Here is a 26,867-nt window from a genome sequence, read left to right on the forward strand (position 1 = left end):
TTACCCAGTTCTCCCAACATTTATGAAAAATTGTATCTTTATTCCTTATTTATTTGTGATGCTGCCTTTATCGTATGTTAAATTTGCCTGTGTTTTGAAGTTTGTTTCTAGATTTTCTATACTGCTGCATTGGTCTGTTTGTCTACATGTGTGATAATTCTATGTTGTGTTAATGTTATTGAGGATTAATAATTGGTCTTAATATCTGTGCTTTTGTACAATCTTTGGATCCGGAAGAGACTACCAAGTACTATGAGGGCGGTAGAAGCATTTTTCATCTCCTCCCAGTGAGAGGAGATACAGGTTCTGTCTGCTTTCCAGCTGATTAACAGTCTGGCTCCACCAATTCCTGTTTCTGGGTTGTATGACCATGGACTCCGATCATCATATAGTTATTTGCTTAGGTCTTATCTCCCTTTCTCCTGTAATGTAACTTTTGCCTTCATCTGCAGAATATCAAGTGCTTTCATCTTCTCTCACTGCTATCACTGAATGATATATTTCTGTGTCCCCAAAGCCTTTTCTGGTGCTTTGTTCACAGAAGTTAATTGAAAAATGCTAGCAGCCTCATCTTTTAAAAAAAATTAAGTGATAAAATAAAGTGAGAAAAGAAAAAATAGGGAAGGGATAAATAAGATGGAGCCAGGGATAAGGGGTTTACAAATTGCCTACTGTATGTAAACTCCTATACGCTGGCAAAAGATAGCCCACAATTTGGCTCTGAGAAGCCTCAGCAAGCAATGCAAGAAGGAAACAAGATCAGTTATGATTTGCAGTATATCTTGGGTAGAAGCCAAGTATTCATATTGACTTAGGAGAAATCAAGCTATTCTTGGTACTCAGAGGGAAGAGAAATTTCCACGACTGCCCAGGAAAAGGACACTATATGTATGACACAGTGGACAATATCTTAATAAGATCTCTGTAGTAAATAAGATTAATAGGTTTTAATGACCCTTCAATGTTAGCCGATGGCAGGTATCAAAGCACAACTCAAAAAAGCTGATTCTGTGAAGGAAGTAGAGTGTAGTTTAAGTATTAGGGTCTCTTGAGGTCTGGTTTGTTTGTTTGTTTGTTTTCATGGAGATACTTGGGATTTGATTGGATTGAACCCAGGACCTCATTCATACTAAGCACAGACTTTACCACGGAGCTATACCACAACTCCCTGCATGATTTGTTTTTCTGAACACTGGCACAGAAAAGGTGGGGCAGTGTCCATGCTGATACTTTAAAGTGAGGAAGAGGGAGTAAATGACACAACAGGGGAGTTGGTTTTAGAAGAGGACAAATCCTTGGCAACTTGGATAGCAAGTTCAAAGCGTTGCAAGGGAGCTTGGTGTAGAAAATCATAAAATTGGAGGGAATGATACAATCTACTATGGATTGATTGCCTATAAATTTAACCCATTTTTTAATTAAAAAAATGTCTTCAGTCCACATGGACTCTTTAAGCTTTAATCTCTTCTCTGAAGTCTCTTACTGTACCCTCCTCATCAGGCATGGTTGATCATTTCCACCTCTAGTTAGACAAATCAACACTGTATTCACTTCAAAGCATTTACTACACCATCCTGTAAGAATTTTTCTGTCTCCTTTAGAAGACTGTGAGCAACTTGAGGACAGGGACTCTGTCTTCCCAGTTGCGTATTTATACTGTTAAGCACGGTGCCTGGCATATAGATACGCTACGACACCTTCTTGCATAAATGAATATCCAATGAATTACCACTTGTACCGTTGGATCTTTAACTTTCCCTAAGACAAAATTTACAAAACTTTATCCACAGATAATGTGTTAAAGAATGACGTTCATTTTTAAAGGAAGAATATCCTGTAGTTCTGTAACCTTAAGGACTGCAAGCTCCACCCTGCAAGGTACACAGGTAGAGTCCCTCGCTAAGTGTGAGGACGGCAAACCACCGAGATGCACCTCAGTCCTCCGGGGCGCCTAGAGAGGAACCGGAAATGCCCGCAGGGATGTGCGCCACAGGGAGTCGGTGACGCACTTCCGGCATGGGCTGTTAGTATATTTTGTCACGGGCTGTAGCGACTTCTGGGGGCGGGTAGCTGCGGGTGGGAGTAGTCTGGGCGGGGGCGGGCCAGGTGGGAGCCTGTTTGGGGCGGGGCCGTCCTGAGCCACCGCTCTGGGGAGGTCCGATTCGTCCCGTAGCATTTTGTTGGGTTTGCTGTCTTCTCAGCGGAAGGCAGAACTTCGGGGAAGTCAGCGCGTGCGGGTGGAAGATGAGTTGGAGCTTGACCGCAAGTCCAGGAAGGGTCGCCGCGCCGCCCCTGCGTGAGGGACCTTGGATAGTGAAAGTGGAAGAGGACTCACCTGGAGGGCGGGAGGCCGACCTGCCCGGGGACTGTCAGGATCCCGAAACTTCCCGACTGCGTTTTAGGCGGTTCCGTTATCAGGAGGTGGCCGGACCCGAAGAGGCGCTGAGCCGGCTCAGGGAACTTTGTCGTCAGTGGCTGCGGCCCGAGAAGCACTCGAAAGAGCAGATCCTGGAGCTGCTGGTGCTGGAGCAGTTCCTGACCATCCTGCCCCGGGAGCTCCAGGCTTGGGCGCGGAAGCGCCGCCCGGAGAGTGGGGAGGAGGCTGCCGCCCTGGTGCGGGCTCTTCAGCGAGCACTTAACGGGACCTCACCCAAGGTGAGGAGTGAAAATGTTCTAGTGGTGGGAGGATGGGGAGTGGAGGTGTGAAGGATGCTGTGGGCTTCAAAAGTTGTCCTTATTACGTTTTGTGTGGACTTTAGGATGTGCATGAAACATTTTCTTTTCTGTAGGAAACAGTGACCAATAAATCCATCCCGGAAATGGTCCATGGGTTGTAGACATTTAGGCACAAAACCACCACAGGAGTATTGTTTACCCATTGTAAGACACCCTCTTGTCTAACTAGATAATTTGGGAAGAAAGAGGTCAGGAAGGAAAGTGTGTTACACTATGCTGTAACAGTTCACCACCGCTTCAAAAGTGAGCATCCGTTTTACTCCCACAATTGATAATGGTACTCCAGAGAGGAAAGAGAGGCTGGAAATGGAGTTAATACTTAATCATGCCTACGTGATGAAGCCACCATAAAATCCCAATAGTAGGGGTTTCAGAGAGCTCCTGGGTTGGTCAACACATCCACTTAGCGGGAGTGTGAGGAACCCCAACTCCAGGAGGACAAAAGTTCTTGTACTCGGGACCTCCCAGACCTTACCCTATGCATCTCTTCCATCTGGCTGTTTCTGACTTATACTTTTATCATAAACTGGTAATCTATTATGTAAACTGTTTTCCTGAGTTCTGGAGCCACTGTAGCAAATTAATCGAACTGAGAGAGAGGTCACGGGAACTTCAGATCTATAGCCAAGTGGTCAGAAGCAGGTCTATAGGTGACCACGTGGACTTGGTGTCTGAAGTGCGGCGGGGGTTGGAGGGGGGTCTTGTAAGACTAAGCCTTTAATCTGTGGGATCTGACACCATCTTCAGGTAGGCAGGGTCAGAATTGTTCAACTATAGTTCACCCAGCTGGTGTCGCAGAATTGCTTGACCTATGAAAGTGCACACCTGTGGTGTCAGAAGTGAAGGAGTGTTGTAGAGAAGACTTCAGAGTATTGAGAGGAGACACACAGGAGTGTGGTCGTCCTTTACAGGGAGAGAAGAGGCTCAGGAAAAAACAAATTTTATTATACTCAGGTGCTGGAAACAGGAGGCACCAAATGCCACTCAGAGCCTCATGGGAAAGATACAAGGGTGGTCAGGACGTAGATGACAGGAGGAAGGGGAAAGGTGAGGCCAGAGGTTATGTCGGGGTTTTGGAAGGAAAGGTAAGGCAGGGCGGGAGAACAGTTTAGAACTGGCTGGTGTGAATAATTTCAGTGCGCTCTAAATTATAGCAGTGGTCCCTGGTTGCCTGTACCCTGCCTTGGGGTGATTGAGGCAGGGGAATGTTACCTCCTGGAGTGTACAGGCCGGACAGAGGAGATGTGGCTCAGGATTAACTAGTTTTGGCTGATCCTTTTGCTCTTAAGAATTTGGCAGTCTCCACAGCCAGAAAGATTTGTTGTTGTTTTTAATGATGTCAAAACATAACAGAAAATTTTAAAATACATTGCTCTTAAATTGATGCAGCCACTATGGAAAACAGTACAGAGGTTCCTTAAAAAACTAAAAATAGACTTAATCATATGATCTAGCAATCCCACTCCTTGGTATATACCTGGAGAAAACTCTTAATTCAGAAAGACACATGCACCCCAATGTTCATAGCAGCACTATTTACAAAAGCCAAGACATGGAAACAACCCAAGGGCCCATCAAAAGATGACTGACTTAAGATGTATAAATACACACACACACACACACACACACACACACACACACACACACACACACACACACACACACTGGAATATTACTCAGCCAATAAAAATATTGACATTTGCAGCAACCTCAGTGGACTTACAGAATATACTTAGTGAAGTAAGTCAAAGACAAATATTACATATCACTCACGTGGAATCTAAAAAATAATACAAATTAATCTGTGTACAAAACAGAAAAAGACTCACAGACATAGAAAAAAAAATTAATGGTTACCAAAGGGGAAAAGGGAGAGGGGGGAGGGATAAGTTAGGAGTATAGGATTAACAGATAGAAACACGTAAAATTGATAAGCAACAAGGATTTACTGTATAGCATAGGGAATTATATTCAATGTCTTGTAATAGCCTATAATGGAAAATAATCTGAAAACAATGTAACTGAATCACTTTGCTGTACACCTGAAACTAACACAATATTGTAAATTAACTATACTTCAATTTAAAAAAAATACATTCATCGTCCCTGTCATTGAGAGATCCTTGGAGTCAGTTTGTGACCCGTTGCTGAAACCTGGACAGCCATCTCCCTGCACTATTTTAGAACCTTCCCTTTGTAAGAACTGTGGCATTACCTTCTAGGGATGATCAACATACATTTAAATAAACCATCTCAAAAGGTCATCTCGTTGGCTAACTATCTTATTGTGCAGTGTGGTCAGTGGGAGGGAAAGCACCTGCTGTTACCTTCATCTTTAGATAGATCTTTGGATCCATCTCTTACATGAGAAAACTGTCTGAAAGCCAGTATTGAAACTCGGGACTTGGGTTACCTGTATATTTTTAATCCATATCTGGTTTCCATTTTGATAAATCACAGTGATATAACTCAAATGAACAGTTCACTCTTACCCCAGATTAGCATAGACAGCCCACAGAAAGGCTTCTCAGGACTACCGGGGAATGCCAGCAACTGCCCCATCAGTACCAGGCTCGCCGGTAAAGACTCAACAGCCATGGTGGGGACTCGATTTCTCAGTGCTGCAGACTCCTCTCCGGAGTCCGGCCTCATCCTGACACTAGTAATGCCATCTGGGGACAGCAAGTGCTAAAGGGGGATCTCATGTTGTTTCAGGGGTTGGTGACAGCCCGGGATGTGGCTGCATCTCTCACCTGGGAGGAGTGGCAGCATCTGGGCCCAGCACTGAGGGACGCCTACAGGGAGGGCACGCTGCAGGGTTGTGGGAACACAGCCTCGCCAGGTAAGCGCCTGCCTTTGCTTGTTTCCAGCTGGCTGAGACTTGTGAGGGGCTGGCTTCAGTAAATCTGCGAGTAATCTTCAGTAAATGCCACTCAGACACAGGTTGAGAGCCTTCGGGTCCCTTTTGTGACCCCAGCGAGACTTTTCTGTTCTGTATTGTTAGGTGATAGATTCAGCTTTTTATTTTGGTTTATTTTGAATAAAATACATACAGAAAGTATTAAAAAAAAAAAAGTACAGTGAGCACCTGTGTATTTACCACCCAGGTTTATCAAATTTTAATATTAGCCATATTGGCTTCATTTTTTTTTTCAATGAAAGACTATATTACAGCCAAAACTGTAAGTAAAGCTCTGTGTACCCTCCCTAAAAGCTGTCCCCTCGCTCCTTCTCCAGATGTAACTAATATCCTGATTTATCATTTCCATGTTTGTTTTATATTCTCTCTACAAATGCACTCTCTCTATATAAATGTATGTAAGCATGTAAACATATATAGTATTTTTACATGTTTTATGGGATATAAATTATGTTACCATATATAATATATATAATGTATGTAAATATATATAGCATTTTTACATGTTTTTATGGGATATAAATTATATTGCTGTATAGTCCTTTCCACCTTGCCTTTTTTCTTACATTTTTGGGATTTAGCCCTGTTGATGTGAGTAGCTATAGTTTATTTGTTTGAACACCTGTATGTTTCATTGTGTGAATGTTCCAATATACATTATCCATCCTCCTGCCAGTGGACTTGCAGGCTTCTAGTGTTTCACCACTGCACGCAGTATTACACCAGACGCTCTCGTATCTTTCTCCTGGTGTTCCTCTGTAGGGGTCTCTGAGGAGAGTGTACTTAGGAATGTTTGCCCGCCTTGCTGTCCAGAATGAATGATTGGCACCAGTGTGCCCTCCTACCAGCAGTGCATGAGAATTCTTTCCCCACATTCTTGTCCACATTTGGTGTTCAGCTGATGGCATGATGTCCTAACACAGTCGCCCAAGTATTCCTTTTTTCTTTTTTGGGGGGTGGGAGTGGGGAGGACGGGCGAGGTAATTAGGTTTATTTATAAGGAAGTACTGGGGATTGAACCCAGGACCTTATACACACGAAGCTAAGCATGCACTCCACCACTGAGCTGTATCCTCCGCCACCAAGGATTCCTTTTTAAATGCTGGGCTGCGCCCCGCCTCTGCCCAGAATGTGCGGTACTCCTCATTTCACGCGGAGTAAAAGCCTGTGATGCCCAACGTGGCACGGCCCTCGTACCTCCCACCTCCCCTCACTCACTCAGCTCCAGCCTCACTGACCTTGCTGCTCCTTGGACGTGGCGGGCATCCTGCCTCACGGTCTTTGCTCTGATCACTCCATATGCCTGGAACACTCTCCAACCAGGTCTCCACCAAGCAAACGCCCTGACTGGCTTCACCATAGAGAGATTCATTCCACAGATACCCTATAGTGTCTGCAGATAAGCCAGGTGCTGTTCTAGATGGGGATACGGTAGGGAGTAAAGCCTGTGAAATCCCTGCCCCAGCCTGGAGGAGGTAAACTTTGGAGCCGACAGTTTGAGCCTGAACAGAGGACAGTGCCCTGAGGGTCTATCAGTTAGTGTCAGCTTTCACTTGATTCTCCAGATGGGAGAGTGGTGCCTGTCCCCTACTCTTAGGTGTGCCTGATGGCTCTAGTCCAGCGCTGATCTGGTTCAGCCTTCCGAGAGAGTGAACTGCAAGAATTCTAGACTGAGGGATGGGATCCCCTACCGACTTCCATCAGTCCTAGATTTATTGCCTACCCAGATCCTGCCTTCACACAGGAGGCACTTGGTATGTCTGTTACTGTCACTCATCACATGAATAGAATTTCTCCTGTTAAACCATCCTTCATGCATGGGATAAAGGCTGTACCATCTCTCTCCACCCCCCTTTCCTGATTTGCCTTCTGTGACATACTGACTCTAGGACAGCGGCGGCGTGGGGGTGGGGAGAGGCGGGTCGGAGGGAGTAAGCACAAGCTTCAAAGGGAAGGTGCGGGGTTTGTGCAGGAAGCGTGAGCACACCTGACAGGTTAATTAAAATACTTTCACTTCAAGAGTGGTTTTGTGGAGAATATTAAAAGGGTTTGGGGCGGGTGGTTTCTCTGCTGCCACTTTCTTATTCACTCTCCCCCAGGGACGGCCTGTCAGCAGTCTGTGTTTTAATGTTTCAGGTTCGGAAACCGGAACCGAGAACAGAGAGTTGATTCCAAAGCAAGAAACTCTAGACGAAGTGGAGCCCCAGGGGCAGCTACCAGGGTCCCAGGAGCACCTGTCTTGCGAGTGGGGTGAGGCGCATGAGGACAGGGCAGAAGAGCACTCAGGGAAGCCCTCATCGCTGAAACTTGAACATTCTCCTGAAGAGCCGGGAGTCCCCGGCATCTCAGATCTCCAGAACGGCCCCAGAGAAGAGAGAGACTCCAAAATCAGTGAATTGGGGAAGAGCATCAGAAGTTCAGACTCTGTTCTTTGTCAGCACGTGCAGACCGCAGAGAGTCCCCTGCTGGGTGACGGCCGTGGGGACAGCTGCAAACACAGCTTAGCTGTGGTAAAACCCCACAAAAATATTGACCAGGAGGGAAATTGCCAGGGTCCGGGCCTTTTGGAGACCCCAAGACGGTTCCCAGAAGAAAGACCTTACAAATGCGATAAATGTGTGAAGGGTTTTAAACAGCGTTCTGACCTCTTGAAGCACCAGAGAACCCACACCGGGGAGAAGCCCTATAAATGCCAAGAATGTGGAAAGCGCTTCAGCCAGAGCGCCACCCTCATCAAGCACCAGAGGACGCACACGGGCGAGAAGCCATACACGTGTCCCAGGTGCGGGGACCGCTTCAGGCAGAGCTCACATCTCAGTCGGCATCAAAGGATCCATCTGGGGGAGAAGAGCTACAGATGCGCCGAGTGCGGGGGCACCTGCCGGGTGGCCCACCGTGCCAGGCACCAGCGAGCACACGCCGGGGAGAGGCCCTACACGTGTGAGGAGTGTCACAAGGGCTTCAAACGGTGCTCCGACCTCGCCAAGCACCAGAGGATCCACACCGGGGAGAAGCCCTACGGGTGTTCCGCCTGCGGGAAGCGCTTCAGCCAGAGCGCCACCCTCATCAAACACCAGAGAACTCACACCGGCGAGAAGCCCTACAGGTGTCTTGAATGTGGGGAGAGCTTTAGACAGAGTTCCCACCTCATCCGACACCAAAGAATCCATAGAAATAAAGTCCTGTCATTTTGACATGCTTCTGCCTGAGCTGTTTTGTTTCTCTCTCTCTCCCTCTCTCTCTCTTTGTTTCCAGAAACCACATTCTTTGGCTTTGGAGTATTTCAGTCACTGTGGATGGAATTGCCTTGGGCAACACACCCAAAACAGAGTCCGACTGCAGCCTTGGGACGTACTTGGATAACCTATCGCCAGGACGGAGGGAGATACTCAGGTCGGGAGCCGCATCAAGGAGACGCTGACATGAGCGAGGGCTGACCCGTGACAGTCTGTCCTCGTCTCTTCACGCTTCCTACCTCTGCTTTTGGACCAAACCTTGCCCACTCCAGTTACTTCCCAGAGAATGGATTTCCGTCACTTAGAGCTGTCTTGCTACTTAGATGGTCAATATTTTATAACCGAAAACACCCTGTAAAGTTCAGTGCCTACAAGAAACACTCTATATTTTTGACTTTGTGAAAAACTAATTTTGCAGAGTCCCTGTTGCTTTCTCATTCTTTGCTTGTTTGGTTAGCCACAGCTACAAATTTGGATTAGAGCCTAAATCTTTCTTACTATCTCTCTAGTGCTGTACACAAATAACATATATTGCATCCAAATTCTTTTTGAACTTTTTTTATATTAAGGGAATATAAGTACATTATTTGATATTTAGGGACACAGTGGGAGAAAATCACCCATAATCCCAACGCCGTGATCCGCTTGTTACAAGCATTGGGATGTATTTCCGTCTGATTTTTTTGTGCATTTTTTATATAACAAAAGCCACAGGGTTTATATTTTGTATCTTTAGTATTATGTCTTAAAATTTTTACATGGTTTTCATAACCTTTTGCCTAATAGCTGCTCACTGTCCATCAAGTGGATGTAACAGTTCCTTTTCTTGGGCATTCCAGGCATGTCTCAGTTTTTATTGTTGCAAACAATGCTAAAGTGAATATCAATGTAATTTTAGGATAATTTGGATTGCTCTTTAGAATCTAAGGCTACATTCCCAGAGGTAGAATTCCTTGATCAGTGTGTGAGCTGTCCTGTGGCTTCCACTCCACCCTCCCAATTTCTCTCCCCAAAAGCAAGTGCTAAATTACATTCTACTGTGAGAGTGTGCCCAGGAAGAAGGAAAACAAATTTTTGATAAACTGGTAGCAATCTGCAACAAGACTCAAAAAGCATGAGCCTTATTAAAGATTGATAAATTCAACTACATTGCATTAGGAAAAGACAACATAGGAATTAGAGTCCATGAAGATGAAAAGATGCTCAATGACGTAAGTAATAAGAGAAATGCAATTTAAGCCAATTAGATACTATTTCACACCCTTCAGATTATCAGGTCTTTCTACATCTACACCTTTATCTCTCTCGTTCCTTCAGGAAATGTTTATTGAGCACCGAGAAGTTGCCGGTCTCCAGGCTACATGCCAGCAACAGAAACGCACAGAGGTTGCAGCTCCCACCGGGGCTACAGGATACAGCTACTCAGGCTGTGCACTGCTCAACTCCAGGGGATGCCCTCACATCAAAGCTGTGTGGACGGGGCCCCTAGAGCTGCTAAGTGCACAACCTGTACAACCCTCAGAGCCCCGGCCCTGCTTCAGGGAGTGAAGAGTCCAGTGAGGAAGCAGAAGTTGCATGGTATCGATCCAGGGGTCCACACTGCGAGGGGGCACAAGGGGCTGTGAGGACACCGGGCTCACCCCATCCCCTCCTCTCAGAAGGTACTGCCAGTCCTGCCCCAGAAAATAGCCCCTTACCTCCTCCCGCATTCCCACCTCCCCAGACAGTCCTGCGCGTGTCCTCGCCCTCTTCTCTCCTCCCCCAGAGGAAGGGGCTGCCCTTCTAGTGACCCTTCCTCTGCCTCCACTCCATCCTCTCTTTCTCCTGTCTCCTCCAGGGCCTAGATCCAGTGACCATGACACTCCCTTTTCTGTCTCCATCCTCCTCCCCTTGTGACACAGGGATTTACATAAGAAACAGATATTTGATCCTCCTGCCTGTTTCTGGCACAGAGTTCCTAAAACCCTTGAAATTTCCTGTAACAGCAAAGGAGCGTCTTTTAATATCTAGGCTTTGTCCTTGGTTTCTGAAATAGCTCCCGAGCAGCACAGGTCAGAGGAATGTCTTGTTACTCCTGACAGGTCCCTTCAACGACACCTGAGTTTATGCTAACGTGGCAACCGTGGAAAACACCCAGGCTGGGCTGGAGGCCTGGGTAACAGAGCACGTGATGAGAGGGGGGCGCTTTCACCCCACCCCCTGAGGGGAGGGGAGGGGCTGGGGTCGAACCAGTCATGTCAAAGGCTGATGACTGGACCCGTCCCGCCCACGTAGGGCCCCCATGAGAACCCAGAAATGGCTGCTGCATCGTGAGGGTGCTGGGAGGTGTGGAGCCGGGAGGGGCACGAGGCTCTGCTCCCCCCGCCCCGCCTCCCGCCCTGTGCATCCCTTCCACATGGCTGTTCCTGAGTTACATCCTTTTACAACAAACCAGCAAGTAAACTGTTTCCTGAGTTCTGTGAGCCACTCTGGCAAATTGATGGACCCAGGGAGTGGGTCGTGTGGGCCCTAATTTCTAGCCAGTGGATCAGAAGCACAGGTGACAACCTGGACTGGTGATTGGTGTCTGACGCCTGGGTGGGAGGGTGTTCTGACAAATGCTACAGCATGGATGAACCTTGAGGACATGAGGCTAAATGCTCAGGCCAGACACAAAAGGACAAACACTGTATGGTTCCACATATATAAGATACCTAGGCTAGTCAAATTCATAGACACCAAGTGGAAGGCTGGTTGCCAGGCGCTGAGTGGGCGGGGAAACAGTTAACTGTTTTTATTACTGTTCAGTGGGTGCAGAGTTTCAGTTTGTGAAGATGAAGAAAGTTCTGGAGATGGGCCGTGGTGGTGGTTGCACAACAGTGTGAATGTACTTAGTGCCACTGAACTGTACACTTAACAAAGGTAAATTTTATGGTATGTGTATTTTACCAGTAAAAGCTTTTCTTTCCTGGCAGTTCAAGTTACCTTCAGCTGGATTCTTTCAAGGCTTGTTTTGAAGCTTTGTGAGGGTGCGTCACCCCCAGGAAAGGTGAGATCTTGGCTTAAAAGCTGGAGCAAGTCTCGAGGCCCTCTGGGCCTGTCTGGCGCTTTTACTCGGCCTTTGTCCTCTGTGTGTCTGCTCAGCGCCTCGGGGGCTCAGGGAGGACTCTGTCATGGCTGGTCAGGACGTGAACATCCCCAGCTGTGTGTGAGCTCTGGGGATTGTTAGCTTCTATCTTCCTGCTCCTTCTTTGCCCGGCATTCGCTCTGTCAGGAGCAAAGTCAGGAGGACCCTTATGGAGATTTCTGGAGCTTTTTCTGTGTGTGGCTTCTAGCTGTCTAGGATTCTGCTACCCAGACCCCGCTACCTCTGCCTCCTTGAACTCAAATCTCTGTCTCCATGTCTCAGAGAGCCTGCTGTGGTCTGTGGGATCCCCCTCCCCTGCACTGTGGTCTGGAAAGTGCGCCCAGTTAGAAAGTCAGGGCAAACGCAGGCCTCACCCGACTTGTTTCCTTTTCCTCGGGGGTTATGGGTCTGCACTGACTGTTGTCCAAGGTCTGAGATCATTTTTTTCATATCTTCTGTCTGGTTTGATAGTGTTTAACAACGAGTCTAGTAAGTTAGTCCAGTTGTAGTAACTGCATCAGGGTCAGAAGAGGAAACTCAGTAGAGTTTTAATGTGCTTTTTTTTTTTTTAATGGAGGTGCTGGGGATTGAACCCAGGACCTCCTGTGTGCTAAGCATAGGCTTTACCACTTGAGCTATACCCTCCCCCCCAATGTGTTGTATCTGTATGTTGATTATTTTGTGATATTCTGATTCACCTTGAAATCTAAAGGTTTGGGATTTTAACGCCATTTGGTTTGTACAATGGACCTTGTCAGGAAGCTCGTTCCCCGAGGATGAAGCTGCCAGAGTCCCATGTGGAACATTCTGGAATGACACTGGTAACAAACGGATGTCTCTGTTGATTCCTTCAATTGAAAAGATGAAGATCTGAATTTCCCAGTGACTCTAGGCCATAGTTCTGAGTAAAAAAAAGTACAAATGAAACATCAGAATTCTCTTAAACATTCCACTATATTTACAGTCCCTTAGTGACATTTAAAAATTCTTTTCCTTTTTTTTCTTCTAGTTTTATTGAGATGTAACTGCTGTACAGCACTGTGTAAGTTTAAAGTGTACGGGATAGTGATTTGACTTACATCATGAAATGGTGACCATGGTAAGTTTAGTGAACATCCATCATCTACAAAGATAGAAAGGTAAAGAAAATTTTTGATGGGTTTTCTTCCCTGTGATGAGAACTATTTAGGATTTACTCTCCTGATGGCTTTCCTTTATAACGTACAGCACTGTTAATTCTATTATCATGTTGTACATTACATCCCTGGTAGTTATTTATCTTATCACTGGAAGTCTGTGCCTTCTGCCTGCCTCCATCCAGTTCCCCTCTTGCCACCCCATCCCTCTGGTAACTACAAATCTGATCTCTTTTTCTGAGTTGGTTCATTTGTTTGTTTTTAAGTTATAATTGACCTACAACACTATGTTAGTTCCTGATACACAACATAGTGATTCAGTATTTTTATACATTTCAAAATAACCACCATGATAAGTCTAGTTTCCATCTTCACCCTACAAAGGTATTACAAAATTATTGACTGTTCCCCACACTGTACATTTCATACCCGTGACTCATTTATCTTGTAGGTGAACGTTTGTACTTCTTAATCTCCTTCACACCACATCAACAAATTGAAGAATAAAAATCAGAATAAGATCTTCTCAACAGATGCAGAAAAATCTTCCAACAAAACTCAACATCATTACTCTAAACATTTTGATCTTTTGAACATTCTGTATTTACAGTATGTGTCTTTCAGATACAGTTGGGCCATTCTTCTTTATTCAGCCTGACAATCTGAGTTTCATTTCAGGCATTGTCTTTACAGTTAAGGTAATTATTGATATGGCTGAGTACAGTCTGCCATTTTTCTGTTTACTGTTTGTCCCATCTGTTTGTTTGTTTCTCTCTCCCTCCTTCCTGCCTTCTTTTGGGTTAAACATTTCTTAGTATGTCATTTAATTCCTCTACTTATGCCATCTCTTAACAGATGTTCTATAGGGATTACAATGTCATCTGTAATTTCTCGTAACTCCCTTTAGAGTTACGGTTGTACTTCCTGTAAAATGTAGGAATGAATGTTCCTAGTTTACCCTCCCTCCCACCTACATCCTGCGAAGTTCAGTATTAGTTCCTGCACACAACTGAAGTTTACCTCTTTGAAAGTCCCTTACAGTCACTTCTTCAGTCCTGATTTCTGGTCTTTAGGTCCTTCTCTAAGACTTTTTCTTATGGTTAATATTTGCCACCACTGGGCCACGGGTGGCAAGCATTATATATGATCCAGGTAGTCAGAAGTGGCTGAGAAAGCTGTAACTGGGCTTAAAGGAGTGCACTTAGCAAGGGTCAGGGCCAGAGCAGACGTCAGTATTGAGCAGTTTGGTTCACATGAAGTCAGAGAAAACAAGGTCCAAGCAAAGAGATCCAAAATCAGGTGGAAAAGATGATGTTATATAATTAGTAAGAGAAAAGAAAAGGTGGAAGCAAGAACACAAAGAGCTCTCGTGAGCTAACGTGGACTGTTTTCCCCTCAGCTGCCTGTGATCCTGTCTCACTGAGTTGATCCTTGTGCAGAAAGAGTCTAAATCAGTGGCATTTAATCTTGGCTGCACACTGGAATTGCCAGAGAAGTTTTAAAATTCCTGATGCCCAGACTACACCCCAGTCCAACTTAATCAGAATCTCTAAGGCTGGGATGCAGGCATTTGTTTAAAGTTTCCCAGATGATTTCAGTGTGCATACAAGGTAAATCACTATTGGTTTAAATGTTTGCAAATGTGCAAGTGAACAGGTGGCGTGTAGGGACAGAGGAAAGGAGGCTTCTGGGCTTGGATTTTTCTCTCTCTTTTCGCCTCTAGAAACTTCCTGGTGATTTTCCTTCTTGGGATCCTGATCCTCCCCACTTTGACTTCAGGTTGAAAACTGCTGTTTAGAGAGCCCTCAGCCTCAAGCAATGTTCAGTCTGCTCCTCCGATTAACTTTTCTACTGATATTAGACGCTCAGCTCCTTACTCTGTTTCTCCAGCTAAACTAGACTTTCTCCTCCGGGCTTCCCTGGAAATTCTCTTCTCTGCTTCAGCCATATGATTTGTAACTGAGACATCCATGGACCTCTTGCCCCCTTCCAGACCTAATAACACTTCAAGGAAGAGAGCCAGTTTCTGGGAGGCACAGCCACACACGTTTTTGTGACCCGCCCTGTGATACTTAGAGCAGGTCTATACAATCAGGAGAAGATACACAATTACCTCATGAGTTTGCTGCGTCCTATTCAGCATGAATTCCTTTATGCTGATGAAAGGCTGAACGCCCACGGAAGGTTTTCTCACGCCTCTTACATTTATAGGGTTTTTCTCCTGTATGAATTTTCTGGTGTTGAATAAGAGATGAGCTCTGGCTGAAGGCCTGGTCGCAGTCACTGCATTTATACGGCTTCTCTCCAGTGTGCGTTCTCAGGTGCTTGGTCAGGGATGAGCTCTGGCTAAAGGCTTTCTCACATTCTTTACATTTGTAAGGCTTCTCCCCAGTGTGAATCCTCTGATGTCTTACAAGAGCTGAGCGGTCACTGAAGGCTTTCCCACATTCATTACACTTGTAAGGTTTCTCCCCAGTGTGGGTTCCCTGGTGTTGAATAAGAGCTGAACAGTAACTGAACACTTTCCCACATTCGCTGCATTCGTACGGCTTTTCCCCCGTGTGAGTCCTCTGATGTTGAGTGAGGCCTGACCTGTCGCTAAAGGCTTTCCCACACTCGTTACATCCGTAGGGTTTTTCTCCTGTATGAACCCGCTGATGTTTAATAAGGGAGGAGGTGTCATTGAAAGGTTTCCCACACTGCTTGCATTTATAGGGTTTCTCTCCAGTGTGTATTCTGTGATGCTGGATAAGGTACGTGCTTTGGTTGAAGGCCTTCCCACACTCATTGCACTCATAGGGCTTTTCTCCAGTATGAATGATGTGATGTTGGATGAGGGCTGACCGGTGACTGAAAGCTTTCGCACATTCGTTACACCCGTAGGGTTTCTCTCCGGTGTGAATCCTCCAATGCTGCATGAGCGATGAGCTCTGGCTGAAGGCCTTTCCGCAGTCCGTACACACATAGGGCTTCTCTCCCGTATGAATCCTCTGATGCAGGACAAAGGCTGAGCAGTAAGTGAAGGACTTCCCACACTCAGTGCACTTCCAAGGCTTTTTCACTGAGTAAACTTTCTGATGTTTAACTGAGTTTGAACCTACCCCGATTCCGTTACAATCCTCCACGGGGTTTCTCCTGTGTTTAATTATGACTTGCCTTACATCTTTCTTCGGAATTCTTTGCTGCCTTTCTAATGTGCCTCCACATTCCCAGGCATCATCCTTTTCAAGTCTTTGAATTATCAGCTCCTGTTCAGGGGGTATTTCTTCATAAGCGTCCTGCTTTGAAAGGGACACTTTAGTTTCAGGTATGGCATCGGAATCTGAAATAAATAAAAAGTACAAAGGTTGGTGTTCTCTGTGCTAAGAGAAAGAAAACTGCTGAGGTGGCAAGAAGCTAGAAAGAATTAAAATGATGCCCATTAAAAATGCTTACTGGAATGTTCTCAGAAAGACCTTCATGGCAATAGCAGACAACAAAGTTTCAGTGAATAACAGAGATGAGAGAACGACTAATATGAGGGACAATAAGACGTCAGACAGTGAGGACGCTCTACCTGAGAGAATGGAAGACTGAACAGAATAACCACGGAAGAGGATAAGCAGACGGGATGAGAACAAATGTTAAAATAAAATAACGGAGGGAGCAGGAAGGAGAGTGATGAAAACACGGGTTGAGATTGGGCAGTACTGAAAAAGTATTAGACAAAAAAATTACTTATTAAAAAAAGAAGAAAACAAAAAAAATCACTTACAATAATACCACCTGGAGACAACCACTTTTGACTTGTTTCTTTGTTTTAGTTTTTGTTTGGGAGGGGTGATAATTTGTTTTTTTTTTAAATAGAGGTACTGGGGATTGAACCCAGGACCTCATGCATGCTAAGCACGTGCTCTACCACTGAGCTACACCCTCCCCGCTACTTTTGACTTTTTAAATAGTTCTCTAGTCCTTCTTTAAAGGCACAGATTTTTTGTTTGTTTAGCATAGGCTTTAAGATTTTGTGTCTCCACTAACCACTGACCTCTCCCTCCTTCCCTCCCTTTCTTCATTTTTCCTTTCTTCTTTCCCTTCCTTCTTTCTTTCCTTCTTTCCTCACCATAAGGTAAGTTCTCTGAGGACAGGAAGCACACCTCTTTTGCTCACTGATATTTCTTAGGGCCTCTGACAGTGTTGTAGAGAGCAAGTACATGCTTAAATATATGCTGTATGAACCCAACTGAACACAAATAATACAGCAATGAGGCAAATCTAGAGGGCGCTAGCCATTCTTTTTTGTTTGTTTCTTTTGGGGGGGGGCGGTTAGGTTTGTTTATTTGTTTTTAATGGAGGTACTGGGGATTGAACCCAAGACCTTGTGCATGCTAAGCATGCGCTCTGCCACTAAGCTATATCCTGCCCCACTGTGATAGCCTTTCTTAATATCCTTTTATCCCATTATAGAAACATAACTGATGTTTCAGTAAAACATATTTTTAATGCTGCCATAATTTTCACAAGTTGATAATATCACAGTACATAAAGTTTAACATATGCTTTGAACTATAATATTAGACACTTACGCAGTGTTTATTATCTGTAAGCTACCAGTCTACTACTTAGTACATATCTAAACCTAACAAAACCTCAAAAAGATTTTCTAGCTGAACGTCAGAAACCAGCCACAACAAAGAAACCAAGTTCTATGGATTATACCCCCCAAATCTCTCTCAAATACATCCTGTATTCTTCCTCCCTGTTATTACCACACCAGTTCAGCCACCATCACCTTTCACCTAAACTAATGCAACAGCCTCACAAGGGGTCTGCTTGCATCCTCTCTCCAAGCACCCCTTCCCAGCCCCACTCAAATCAGATTGTATAAAACCATATTCAGAGTAACCAACAGAGCCAGATTCAATGATTACCCGGATATTGGACCCAGGAGGGGATTTAAAATAACTATGATTAATATGTAAAAGGCTCTAGTGGAAAAGGTGCACAATACACATTAATGCTTGGGGAATCTTAGCAGAGAGATGGAAACTATAAGAGAAAGTCAAATGGAAATTCTAGAAAGGAAAAAATATAGTAATGGAGATGAAGAATTTCTTTGATGGGCACATCCATAGAGTCAACAAAGCTAAGAAAAGAATCAGTAAACGTGCAAATAGGTCAACAGAAATTATCCAAACTAAAACACAAAGAGGGAAAAAGACTGAAAAACTAACAAAGCAGAAGAGAGCAGCTAAGAGCTGTAGGACAGTATCAAAGGCTTAAATGCACACGGAACTGCAACCTTGGAAGGAGCAGAGATGGAGTGGGCAGAAACAGTGCCTGATGTGTCAATGGCTGAAAACAACTAACAGAGGACATCAAACCAAAGATCCAGGGAAGCTCAGAACCCCAAGTAGAATGAAACACACTCACACACCTAGACACATCATATTCAAACTGTAGAAAATCAAAGATTCAGGCAAAAATCCTAAAGGTAGCCATAGGAAAAAGACACATTTCATATGGAAGAACAAAGATCAAAATGATAGCAAACTTTTTGTCACAAATTATAAGCCAGAGACAATGAAGTGACAGTTAAGGTGCTGAAAGAAAAAAAAAACTGTGAATGAAAATAAATATAAAAGTCTTTTTTTTTTCGTTTTTTAAATTGCTCTGAAAGATAACTGTCTTAAACAAAAATAGTAGCAATGTATTGTGGTCTTACAGCATATGTAAAGGTCAAATGCATGACAATTACACAAAAGATGGGAGGGACAAATTAGAAGTTTACTGAAGTAAGGTTTCTCATACTATACATGGAGTTTTATAATATTCTTTAAAGGTATATTATTATTAATTAAAGAAGGATATTGGGAACTCTAGTATAACCACTAAAAAACTTTTAAAATAAGATTTAATGCTAAGTTAATAGTGGAGATAAAATGGAATAATAAAAAATAATCAAAAGACAGGCAGAAAAAGATAAAAATGAACAAAGAAAAGTTGGAGCAAAAACAGAACAACTAGCTGCATAGAGGATTTAAATACATCCATAACAATAATTACTTTAAATGGTCTATACACACCAACTGAAAAATCACACAGATTGTCAGAATGGATTTAAAAACCAGACCCAATTATATGCTGCCTACAAAAAACTCACTCTGAATAGTTTAAACAAAAAGAATGGGAACATATACTATGTAAACAAAAATTAAAAGGAAGCTAGAAGAAACAACAACAACAAAAAAGGAAGTTAGAGTGGTCATATTAATGTAAGACAAAATAAACTTCCAAATAAGGAATATTACCAAGGTCAAAGAGGGACACTGCATAATGATAAAGGGGTCAATTCACCAAGAAGACGTAACAATTCTTAATGAGAATATACCTAACAAGAGTTTCAGAATACATCAAGAAAAACTGATGGAACTAAAAGGATAAGTAGAAAAGCCCACAATTATAGTTGCAGAATGCAACACTCCACAGTTAGTAATCAGTAGAGGCCAACAGGCAGGAAATCAGTAAAGACAGAGAAAACCTACAATACTGTCAAGCAACCTGACCTACTTAACATTTATTTCCAAGTGTGTATGGAACATTATGCACTTATAAATAACACAACAAAGCTCAAACATTTTAAATAACTAAAATCATACAAAGTATCTCTGACCACAACAGAATCAAACTACAAAATCGAAAACAGAAATTTGTGTAAATAACCATGAGTCAGAGGAGACAAGTGAAAATAGAAATTATTTTGAATTGAATGAAAATGAAAATACCATGTATCAAAATTGTGGAATGCAGCTAAAGCAGAAGGAAATTTACGGCATTAAATGTTCATAGTAGAGAAGAAAGATCATATACCAGTGATCCCCTTGGGAAACTAAAAAAAAGGAGAGCAAATTAAACAAAGCAGAGGAGAAAAATAATAACGGTAAGAGCATCAGTGCATAACGCGGCAAACAGAAAACAGCAGAATCGATGAAATCAAAAGCTGGTTCTTTGAAAAGATCACCAAAAATGTTAAACTCCTAGGAAGACCAACAAAATTAAAACAGAAGATACGGATTACCAGTTACAGAAATGAAAGGCAGGAAACTACTACCAGAGCTCGTTCAAGAAGAAATAGATCATTTGAATAGTCCTATAACTACCAAGGGACCTGGATCGAAGGTTGAAAACCTTCCAAAAAAGCAAACTCAAGACCCAGATGGCTTTACTGGATTGAGCTTTTGGTGTCATAGCTAATAAAATTTTGCCTTATAAAAGGTCATAAAGACTGCCTCTAATGTTTCTTCTAGAAGTTTTATAGTTTTAGTTTTTATACTTAGATCTGTGATCCATTTGAGTTACTTAGTATATATGGTGGGAAGTATAGATTTAAGTTCATTTTTTTTGTATATGGATGTCCAACTTTTTCAGCATCATCTATTGAACGTTTTCAGCATCATCCTTTTAACGTTGAATTGCTTTTTCATCTTTGTCAGAAATTAATTGACCATACATGTGTGGGTCAATTTCTGGACTGTCTGCTCTGTCCTACTGATTTACATCTGTCCTTTCACCAATACCACATTGTTTTAATTAGTATAGCTTTCTAAGTCTTAAAACCAATATAATAATGGAGCTGTCCTTTTTCAGTCCCATATATGGCAAACGTTTACTTGCCAAAAGAGAACAGAAGCCCAACTTTGAGCACAAAATGATCATGAATCCCCTAGGGGATAAGAGGTCTCTGCGTCTTAAGCAAAAGTATGGCATTTTAGATGCCATTAGCTTATGTCCCAGTAAGCAGTATGCATTGAAAAATAACTTCCTTACCCCAAAATACCAGGCTCCCACAATTCTCCACCTTCATATCCATGCCCACGAATCTTTGGGCAGAATTCAGCTGTTCCTCCTCCACATGGGTGAAGTCCATTTCCTCATCCTTGACTGTCACCAGTTCCTGGAAGAACAGCACATTCTTATAGGACTTGGTAATCCCTGAGGGAAGAGAACAATCTAGAACAGGAAGAGTTTTTTAATCTGAAGGTTAAACCTTTATTTTAACTATTTTCATGGAATATTCTAAATTTTCTAAGTATTAATCTATGTTAGGGAAAATAATAATAACTAACAATTACAATGTTTTCTATGTACTAAGTCCTTTGAACTACCTCTTGTAATAATAATGATGTTAGGTAAGTACTATTATTAACATTGTTTACAGATGTGAGGATCAGATCTGAGATTTGGACACAGGCAGTCTTTTTTTTTATAAACATTTCTTTTATTGAGTTATACTCATTTTACAATGTTGTGTCAAATTCCAGTGTAGAGCACAATTTTTCAGTTATACATGAACATATATATATTGTTACTTTTTTTTTCACTGTGAGCTACCACAAGATCTTGTATATATTTCCCTGTGCCATACAGTATAATCTTGTTTATCTGTTATGCATTTTGAACTCCCAGTCTGTCCCTTCCCACCCCCCACCCCCTTAGCAACCACAAGTTTGTATTCTATGTCTATGAGTCTGTTTCTGTTTTGTATTTGTTTTGGTTTTTTTTTTTAGATTCCACATATGAGGGATCTCATATGGTATTTTTCTTTCTCTTTCTGGCTTACTTCACTTAGAATGACATTCTCCAAGGACATCCATGTTGCTGCAAATGGTGTTATGTTGTTTTTATGGCTGAATAGTATTCCATTGTATAAATATACCACATCTTTTTTATCCAGTCATCTGTCAATGGACATTTAGGCTGTTTCCATGTCCTGGCTATTGTAAATAGTGCTGCTGTGAACAGTGGGGTGCAGGTGTCTTCAAAGCTATACTCTTAATTATACTCTTCTCTTACATATTTTACTAAGTAAACCTAATATAAATGAACCATTGAATGACAACGAAATGTTAATTACTGATTATGCTGTAGATGGGATAAAGCTCAGAAATATAATTTATACCGATTTCTGGAATATTCTGAGATTTTATAGAAATTCAGCTTGATATCCTAAATGTATATAGACGGTCATGCTGTTCTAACAGAGGCTGCTTCTTTCTCAGTACTTTTCTTCTTTCTCGGTGCTTTGGGCCATGACTCAGATTTATTTAGTTATCCTCTTGTAATTAAAGTTGTTTTGAATGAGTGGATTTGCTGATTTGAAACTGAAAATGGCCACCTGTTCTAAGACTCCTACTCTGTTACATTGACAGCCATGTGAGTGTACTTTGTTGACCATAATTAATTGGAAAATGCTTTGTGGGAAAGCCAGTCAACAGAACAGAGTGGTTAGAGGCATAAGATTTAGAATCAGACATACCTGGGATCTGATTAGGGTTCAAACCCTTTTATGATTCTGAGCAGGTTACCGGGAGCCTCAGTTTACTGTGAAATAGGCATCACCCCTAACTCACAGGAGTATTTGTTTAAAATCAGTAAAGTAATGTTTGAAAAGTGGTTCTAAATGTTGGAGTTCCCCAGCACTCAATCTAGACATCTTCTCTTTCACCTACTCTTACATACCTATAAACAATCCCTTACTTCTCCCATCTTAAAAAGAAAACAAAAATCCAAAAAACCCTCTTTGGTCTTAATACTCCTTCCAGCTATCATCCGACTCCTCTCCTTTTCTTTAGAGTAAAACTCTCCAAACTAGTTGTCTGTAGCCTCTGGGGCCAATTTTTCTCCTCCCATTTTCTTCTGAGCCCGTTCCAGTTAGGCTCTCACTCCTGTCACTCCATGAAATTGTTCTTGGCAGTCACCAATGGTCTTCCTATTGCCAAATCCAACAGTCAGTGCTCACGTATCGTCTCACTTGACTCAGCAGCTGCTTTTAACAAAGCTGATGACTCCCTTCTCCTTAGAACACTTTCCTCAATTGGTTACCAGGATGCCACACTTTGAACTTCCCCCGCCTCACTGGCCACATCTTCTCAGTCTCCTTTGCTGGTTCCTCTTCACCTTCCTGACCTTGAAGTGTTGGAAGCTACAGGGCTCAGTAATAAGATCCCATCTCTTTTCTGTCTACACTTATTCCCTTAGTGATCACAGTTTCATACTTTAAAGTACCATTCACACCGATTACTCCCAAATTTAAAGCTCCTGCCTGAGCTCTCCCTAGAGCTTCAAGTGGTCAGGGAAAAATTACTTTGGTTCAGTTCTCCGGATGGGATTTCCATGAACCTCTGAAGCAAGATGAAAGAAATAAATTAGAACACTCTATGAACACCAAGCTGAAATTTCAGGGGAGGGAAATTAAACTCAGACTCACTTGGAATTCAACAGGAAGGAGCTCTACGGTAGGACTCATTTCTTCTGTGCTCTGTTCTTGGGGCAGAGAAGCATCCTTAGTAGTCATGGCTGGAAGGAGTAGGAAAAAAGCCATGAGGGAGGTAAATACTATCTTCCCACTTCCAAATCCAGTAGGACAAAAGCTATCACAAGACAGGTGAATTATATACATAATCCCTACTCTACTCAACTCCAAAAGCTCTAATGAGGAGAAAGACAATAACAACATGAAAGTGCTTTGACCAAGTTAAACTCAAGGACCCATAATATGTCAACCTTTTGCAACAGTCTAACAGGGCTGAAAAAGTGTGACCTGCTCTTTTTTACAAAAGCAAGCACTATGGAATATCCTCCCTTCCATGGCTTCAGAGGGAATGTGGATGAGCACTGAAGTGCTGAAAGAGGAAGATGGGACAGGGAGATGTATTACAAGGATTCTACTTAGTGATTTCCAAGCATGGTCATTGCCTGCGTTTCTCTACTTTGGGGCCTTCTCCTGATGTGTGTCTGCTGCACTGTTCCTATCATGCAAGGTCACCTAACCTTTTCATTCCCATCAAGGGTATTTCCTCCACTTGTCCCCACTTTCAATTCCATGTTTATTTCTGTAATTGTTACCTTTTTCCTCAAGTTCAGTGGTCCATAATCAGCTTCTCTTCCTTGTCCTGTTATTGCTGACTTCCTCTGTACTCACTGTTTCCGATGAAATAAACATGGGCTTCTCAGCAATACCTAATCTGCTTCTTTCTGTAAATCATTCAACTCTACTCTGAAGCCCTGGAGAGAGATGTGGGGGTTAGGTTTGCCACCACCAGCCCCCCACTCTGGAATTGATTCCCACTCCCTGGGGCACCTCCCTCTCCCTCTTCTCCTAGGAAAAGTTAAGTCCTAGGGCCTCAGAAGTCATTTTACTTTGCTTGGATCCTTCATTAGTCTAGATCAACCTCCGCAGCTGGAAGGGCATCCTTTGGAGTACTCAGATCAGTCATTATATTCCACACCAGGGCAAAAATAGAGAATCAGGACAGTGAACTGTGAGCCTCAGTCACACACCTGGTTCCAGACGGTCCAGACACTCTCATGAGACCCTAAAGCACAGAAGTGGCCATTAGCTAGCCTGTGATTATTGCTGCAGTAACTAAAAGCAGGGCTCCCACAGTTGCTTCATCCTTGTGATTCATAAACACACTGAAACTGATAAATGGGGCCGTACATCCGATTCCTCACTCGCTCCATAAGACTCTGAAAATATACAGGCTGGGATTCCCTTCCACGCTCAGAGTCGAACCCTTTACCCAGGCCCTCTAAAACTCTGACAGAGCAAAACACAGAGGGGACATGAGTAGGACACGGACCCCATTTTTTTCTTTCTGTCCCCAGAGTTCAGAACTTCAAGGCTCTCAGTGCAGTGACAAAACCTAAAGCCACCACCAGCAGGAGACGCTCGCGTTCTCCGCTCCTCGGAAGCCTGGCTCTGCGACCTCCTCATTCCTCTTCCCAGAATCCCCCGATCTGCCACGCCCCCTTTAGTGCCCGCGGACTCCATTTCCCAGAGTGCTTAGCGGCAACCTCGCTGCTGGGACGCTCCTCGGCTGAGAACAAAGCTCACAAAGCGGGCTCGCTACCCAGCCGAAAACACCTCAGAGGAGTGTGCGGAGCGCCCGGGGCTGTGGGACGTAGGCCCGGTCCAGCGCGGCCCAGCCCTTCCCCGCCCAGGCCGACCCGACAGCCCCGCCTTCGCTGCGGTGGGAGGCGCGGGAGCCGCGCGCCCGACGTGCGGGTCCCCGAGACCGGCGCCTCGGGCCCGGCTTTCTCTTACCCCGGACGCCCTGCGGACCCGGCTCCGGGCCTGGGGCTGGTTCCCCGCCGGGCTGCGCTCTGGGAGGGGCGGGAGAGGCGGACGCAGTCGCCGTCCGGACCCTCGGAGCTGCGGGGAGACAAAAGGCTCGAGCCCGAGGCTCCGTCTGGAGTTGCATCTGCGCACTTGGAGGCGACCGCGCCAGGTCGGGGGTCCCGGCGGAAGGACTCCACTTCCCAGAGGGCTCGGGGACACCGATGCCTGTCCCGGTGGGCGTCTGCAGCGCGAGGGCAGAGAACTGCGGGCCGTCACTGTCGGCTTTAAAATGGAGACAATTCCCCATCGGACAGGTCTCTTCTGAATAAAATGAGAAGCTGTCAGCGGGAGACGGTATAAGCTCAGTGGTAGAGCGCGTGCTTAGTATCAGCGAGGTCCTGGGTTCAATCCCCAGTACCTCCATTTAATAAATAAACCTATCCCCTCTCCCGCCAAGGAAAACAACAACAACAACAAAAAGCTGTTCTTTAAAAGCTCCAAGTGATTTTAGTGTGTAATTATTAATTGGAGGTGGACGATGGGGACTTGTGACACAGTGTTTTTCCTAGCATTTCTGTCTTGTAATAAAGCCGCAAATCTGGAAACCGAGTGCTAGTGCTGATTTTGTTGAAAGCTTTCCGGCTGATTTAAAAAGCATAGGCAGACGGGAGAAGCCATTGCCCTGATAGGAGAGATAGAAAAGAAGAAACACGGTTAGGAATGAGTTCACAAGGAAGTCAGATATGAGAAGCAGCAGCAGCTTGTAGGGAGGTTGGCTCTGAAGTGGAGAACTGTGCGGACCTAGAGTTTAGGGACATTAGTCCTGGAAGGGTGGCTTCCTGGAGCCAAAGATAAACCAAAACAGAGACACTTCTTTCTTCCTTGTTGAAAACACTCAGGGCTATAGCTCTAGGTCTTCACAGAAATCCAGAGAAACCGTTAGTATCTCAGTTGTCATTTCTAGTCCACGTTAACATAGTCACTGGAACAGTCTCCACATCTCTTCTTGCCTTTCCTCAATCTGTGCTATTCAAAGCAGGCAAGATTAACTTTTAAAAGTTAAATCTGTCAGTGTCACTCTTCTCAGAACCCTTCAGTGGTTCCCTGTGACCTGGAGTAAGATGTAAATTCCTTAACACAGATAATAAAACCCTGCATAATCTGCCTCTGCCAATCCTAGATTATCTGTGGCTATTTCCCTATCTTTATACTCAGATCATGTGGCCTTTTTAGTACCTCACACAACCCAAACTCTTTGCTATCCCTTAATCTGCACATTCTCTCTGCTTAGAACATTGCACTCTAATCATACTTTAGATTTCAGTTCAAATGTCACTTCTCCAGAGAAGCCTTCCCTCCCCCTCCCTTCCCTTTAATTCACATTGTTTCACAGAACCCTGTTCTTTATCTCCATAGACTTGCCACAATTTATAATTACACATTTTTCTCCCTGTTATTTAATGTACATGGGCACACCAGAATGGGTGTCAACAGCTTGGAAGAAAATCCCAGAGACAAGAGTGGAACATACTTAAGAACTGCTATATTCCAATACTCTTGGTGGCAAGGAAAACGATACTGAGTGTAAAAACGTGCACGGACAACGCTGAATGGGAAAATGGTTCAGAATAGAATT

General features: G+C 43.8%; 2 protein-coding genes and 1 long non-coding RNA gene across 3 annotated transcripts; 2 read left to right on the forward strand and 1 right to left on the reverse strand.

The window, feature by feature from the left end:
• The first annotated feature begins 2,099 nt into the window (after nt 1-2,099).
• ZNF394 (zinc finger protein 394) lies at nt 2,100-9,497 on the forward strand. Its single transcript, XM_010992174.3, has 3 exons — nt 2,100-2,655; nt 5,452-5,578; nt 7,793-9,497. Exons 1-3 carry the CDS (start codon nt 2,245-2,247, stop codon nt 8,848-8,850), a joined length of 1,596 nt encoding a protein of 531 aa, XP_010990476.2. The 5' UTR covers nt 2,100-2,244; the 3' UTR covers nt 8,851-9,497.
• Nucleotides 9,498-9,619: 122 nt separating this feature from the next.
• LOC135319241 (uncharacterized) lies at nt 9,620-12,741 on the forward strand. Its single transcript, XR_010377710.1, has 3 exons — nt 9,620-10,103; nt 10,210-11,920; nt 12,711-12,741. It is a non-coding gene; the product is annotated as an uncharacterized LOC135319241 (long non-coding RNA).
• Nucleotides 12,742-12,837: 96 nt separating this feature from the next.
• LOC116147162 (zinc finger protein 501-like) lies at nt 12,838-25,392 on the reverse strand. The gene is made up of 6 exons (XM_064478674.1): nt 25,217-25,392; nt 24,016-24,174; nt 23,378-23,466; nt 20,938-21,064; nt 15,248-16,456; nt 12,838-12,899 (listed from the first exon to the last, which is right to left on the reverse strand). Exons 3-5 carry the CDS (start codon nt 23,462-23,464, stop codon nt 15,267-15,269), a joined length of 1,404 nt encoding a protein of 467 aa, XP_064334744.1. The 5' UTR covers nt 23,465-23,466; nt 24,016-24,174; nt 25,217-25,392; the 3' UTR covers nt 12,838-12,899; nt 15,248-15,266.
• Nucleotides 25,393-26,867: the final 1,475 nt, after the last annotated feature.

This window comes from Camelus dromedarius, chromosome 24 (assembly GCF_036321535.1).
Source record: "Camelus dromedarius isolate mCamDro1 chromosome 24, mCamDro1.pat, whole genome shotgun sequence".
Taxonomy (NCBI): Eukaryota; Metazoa; Chordata; class Mammalia; order Artiodactyla; family Camelidae; genus Camelus; species Camelus dromedarius.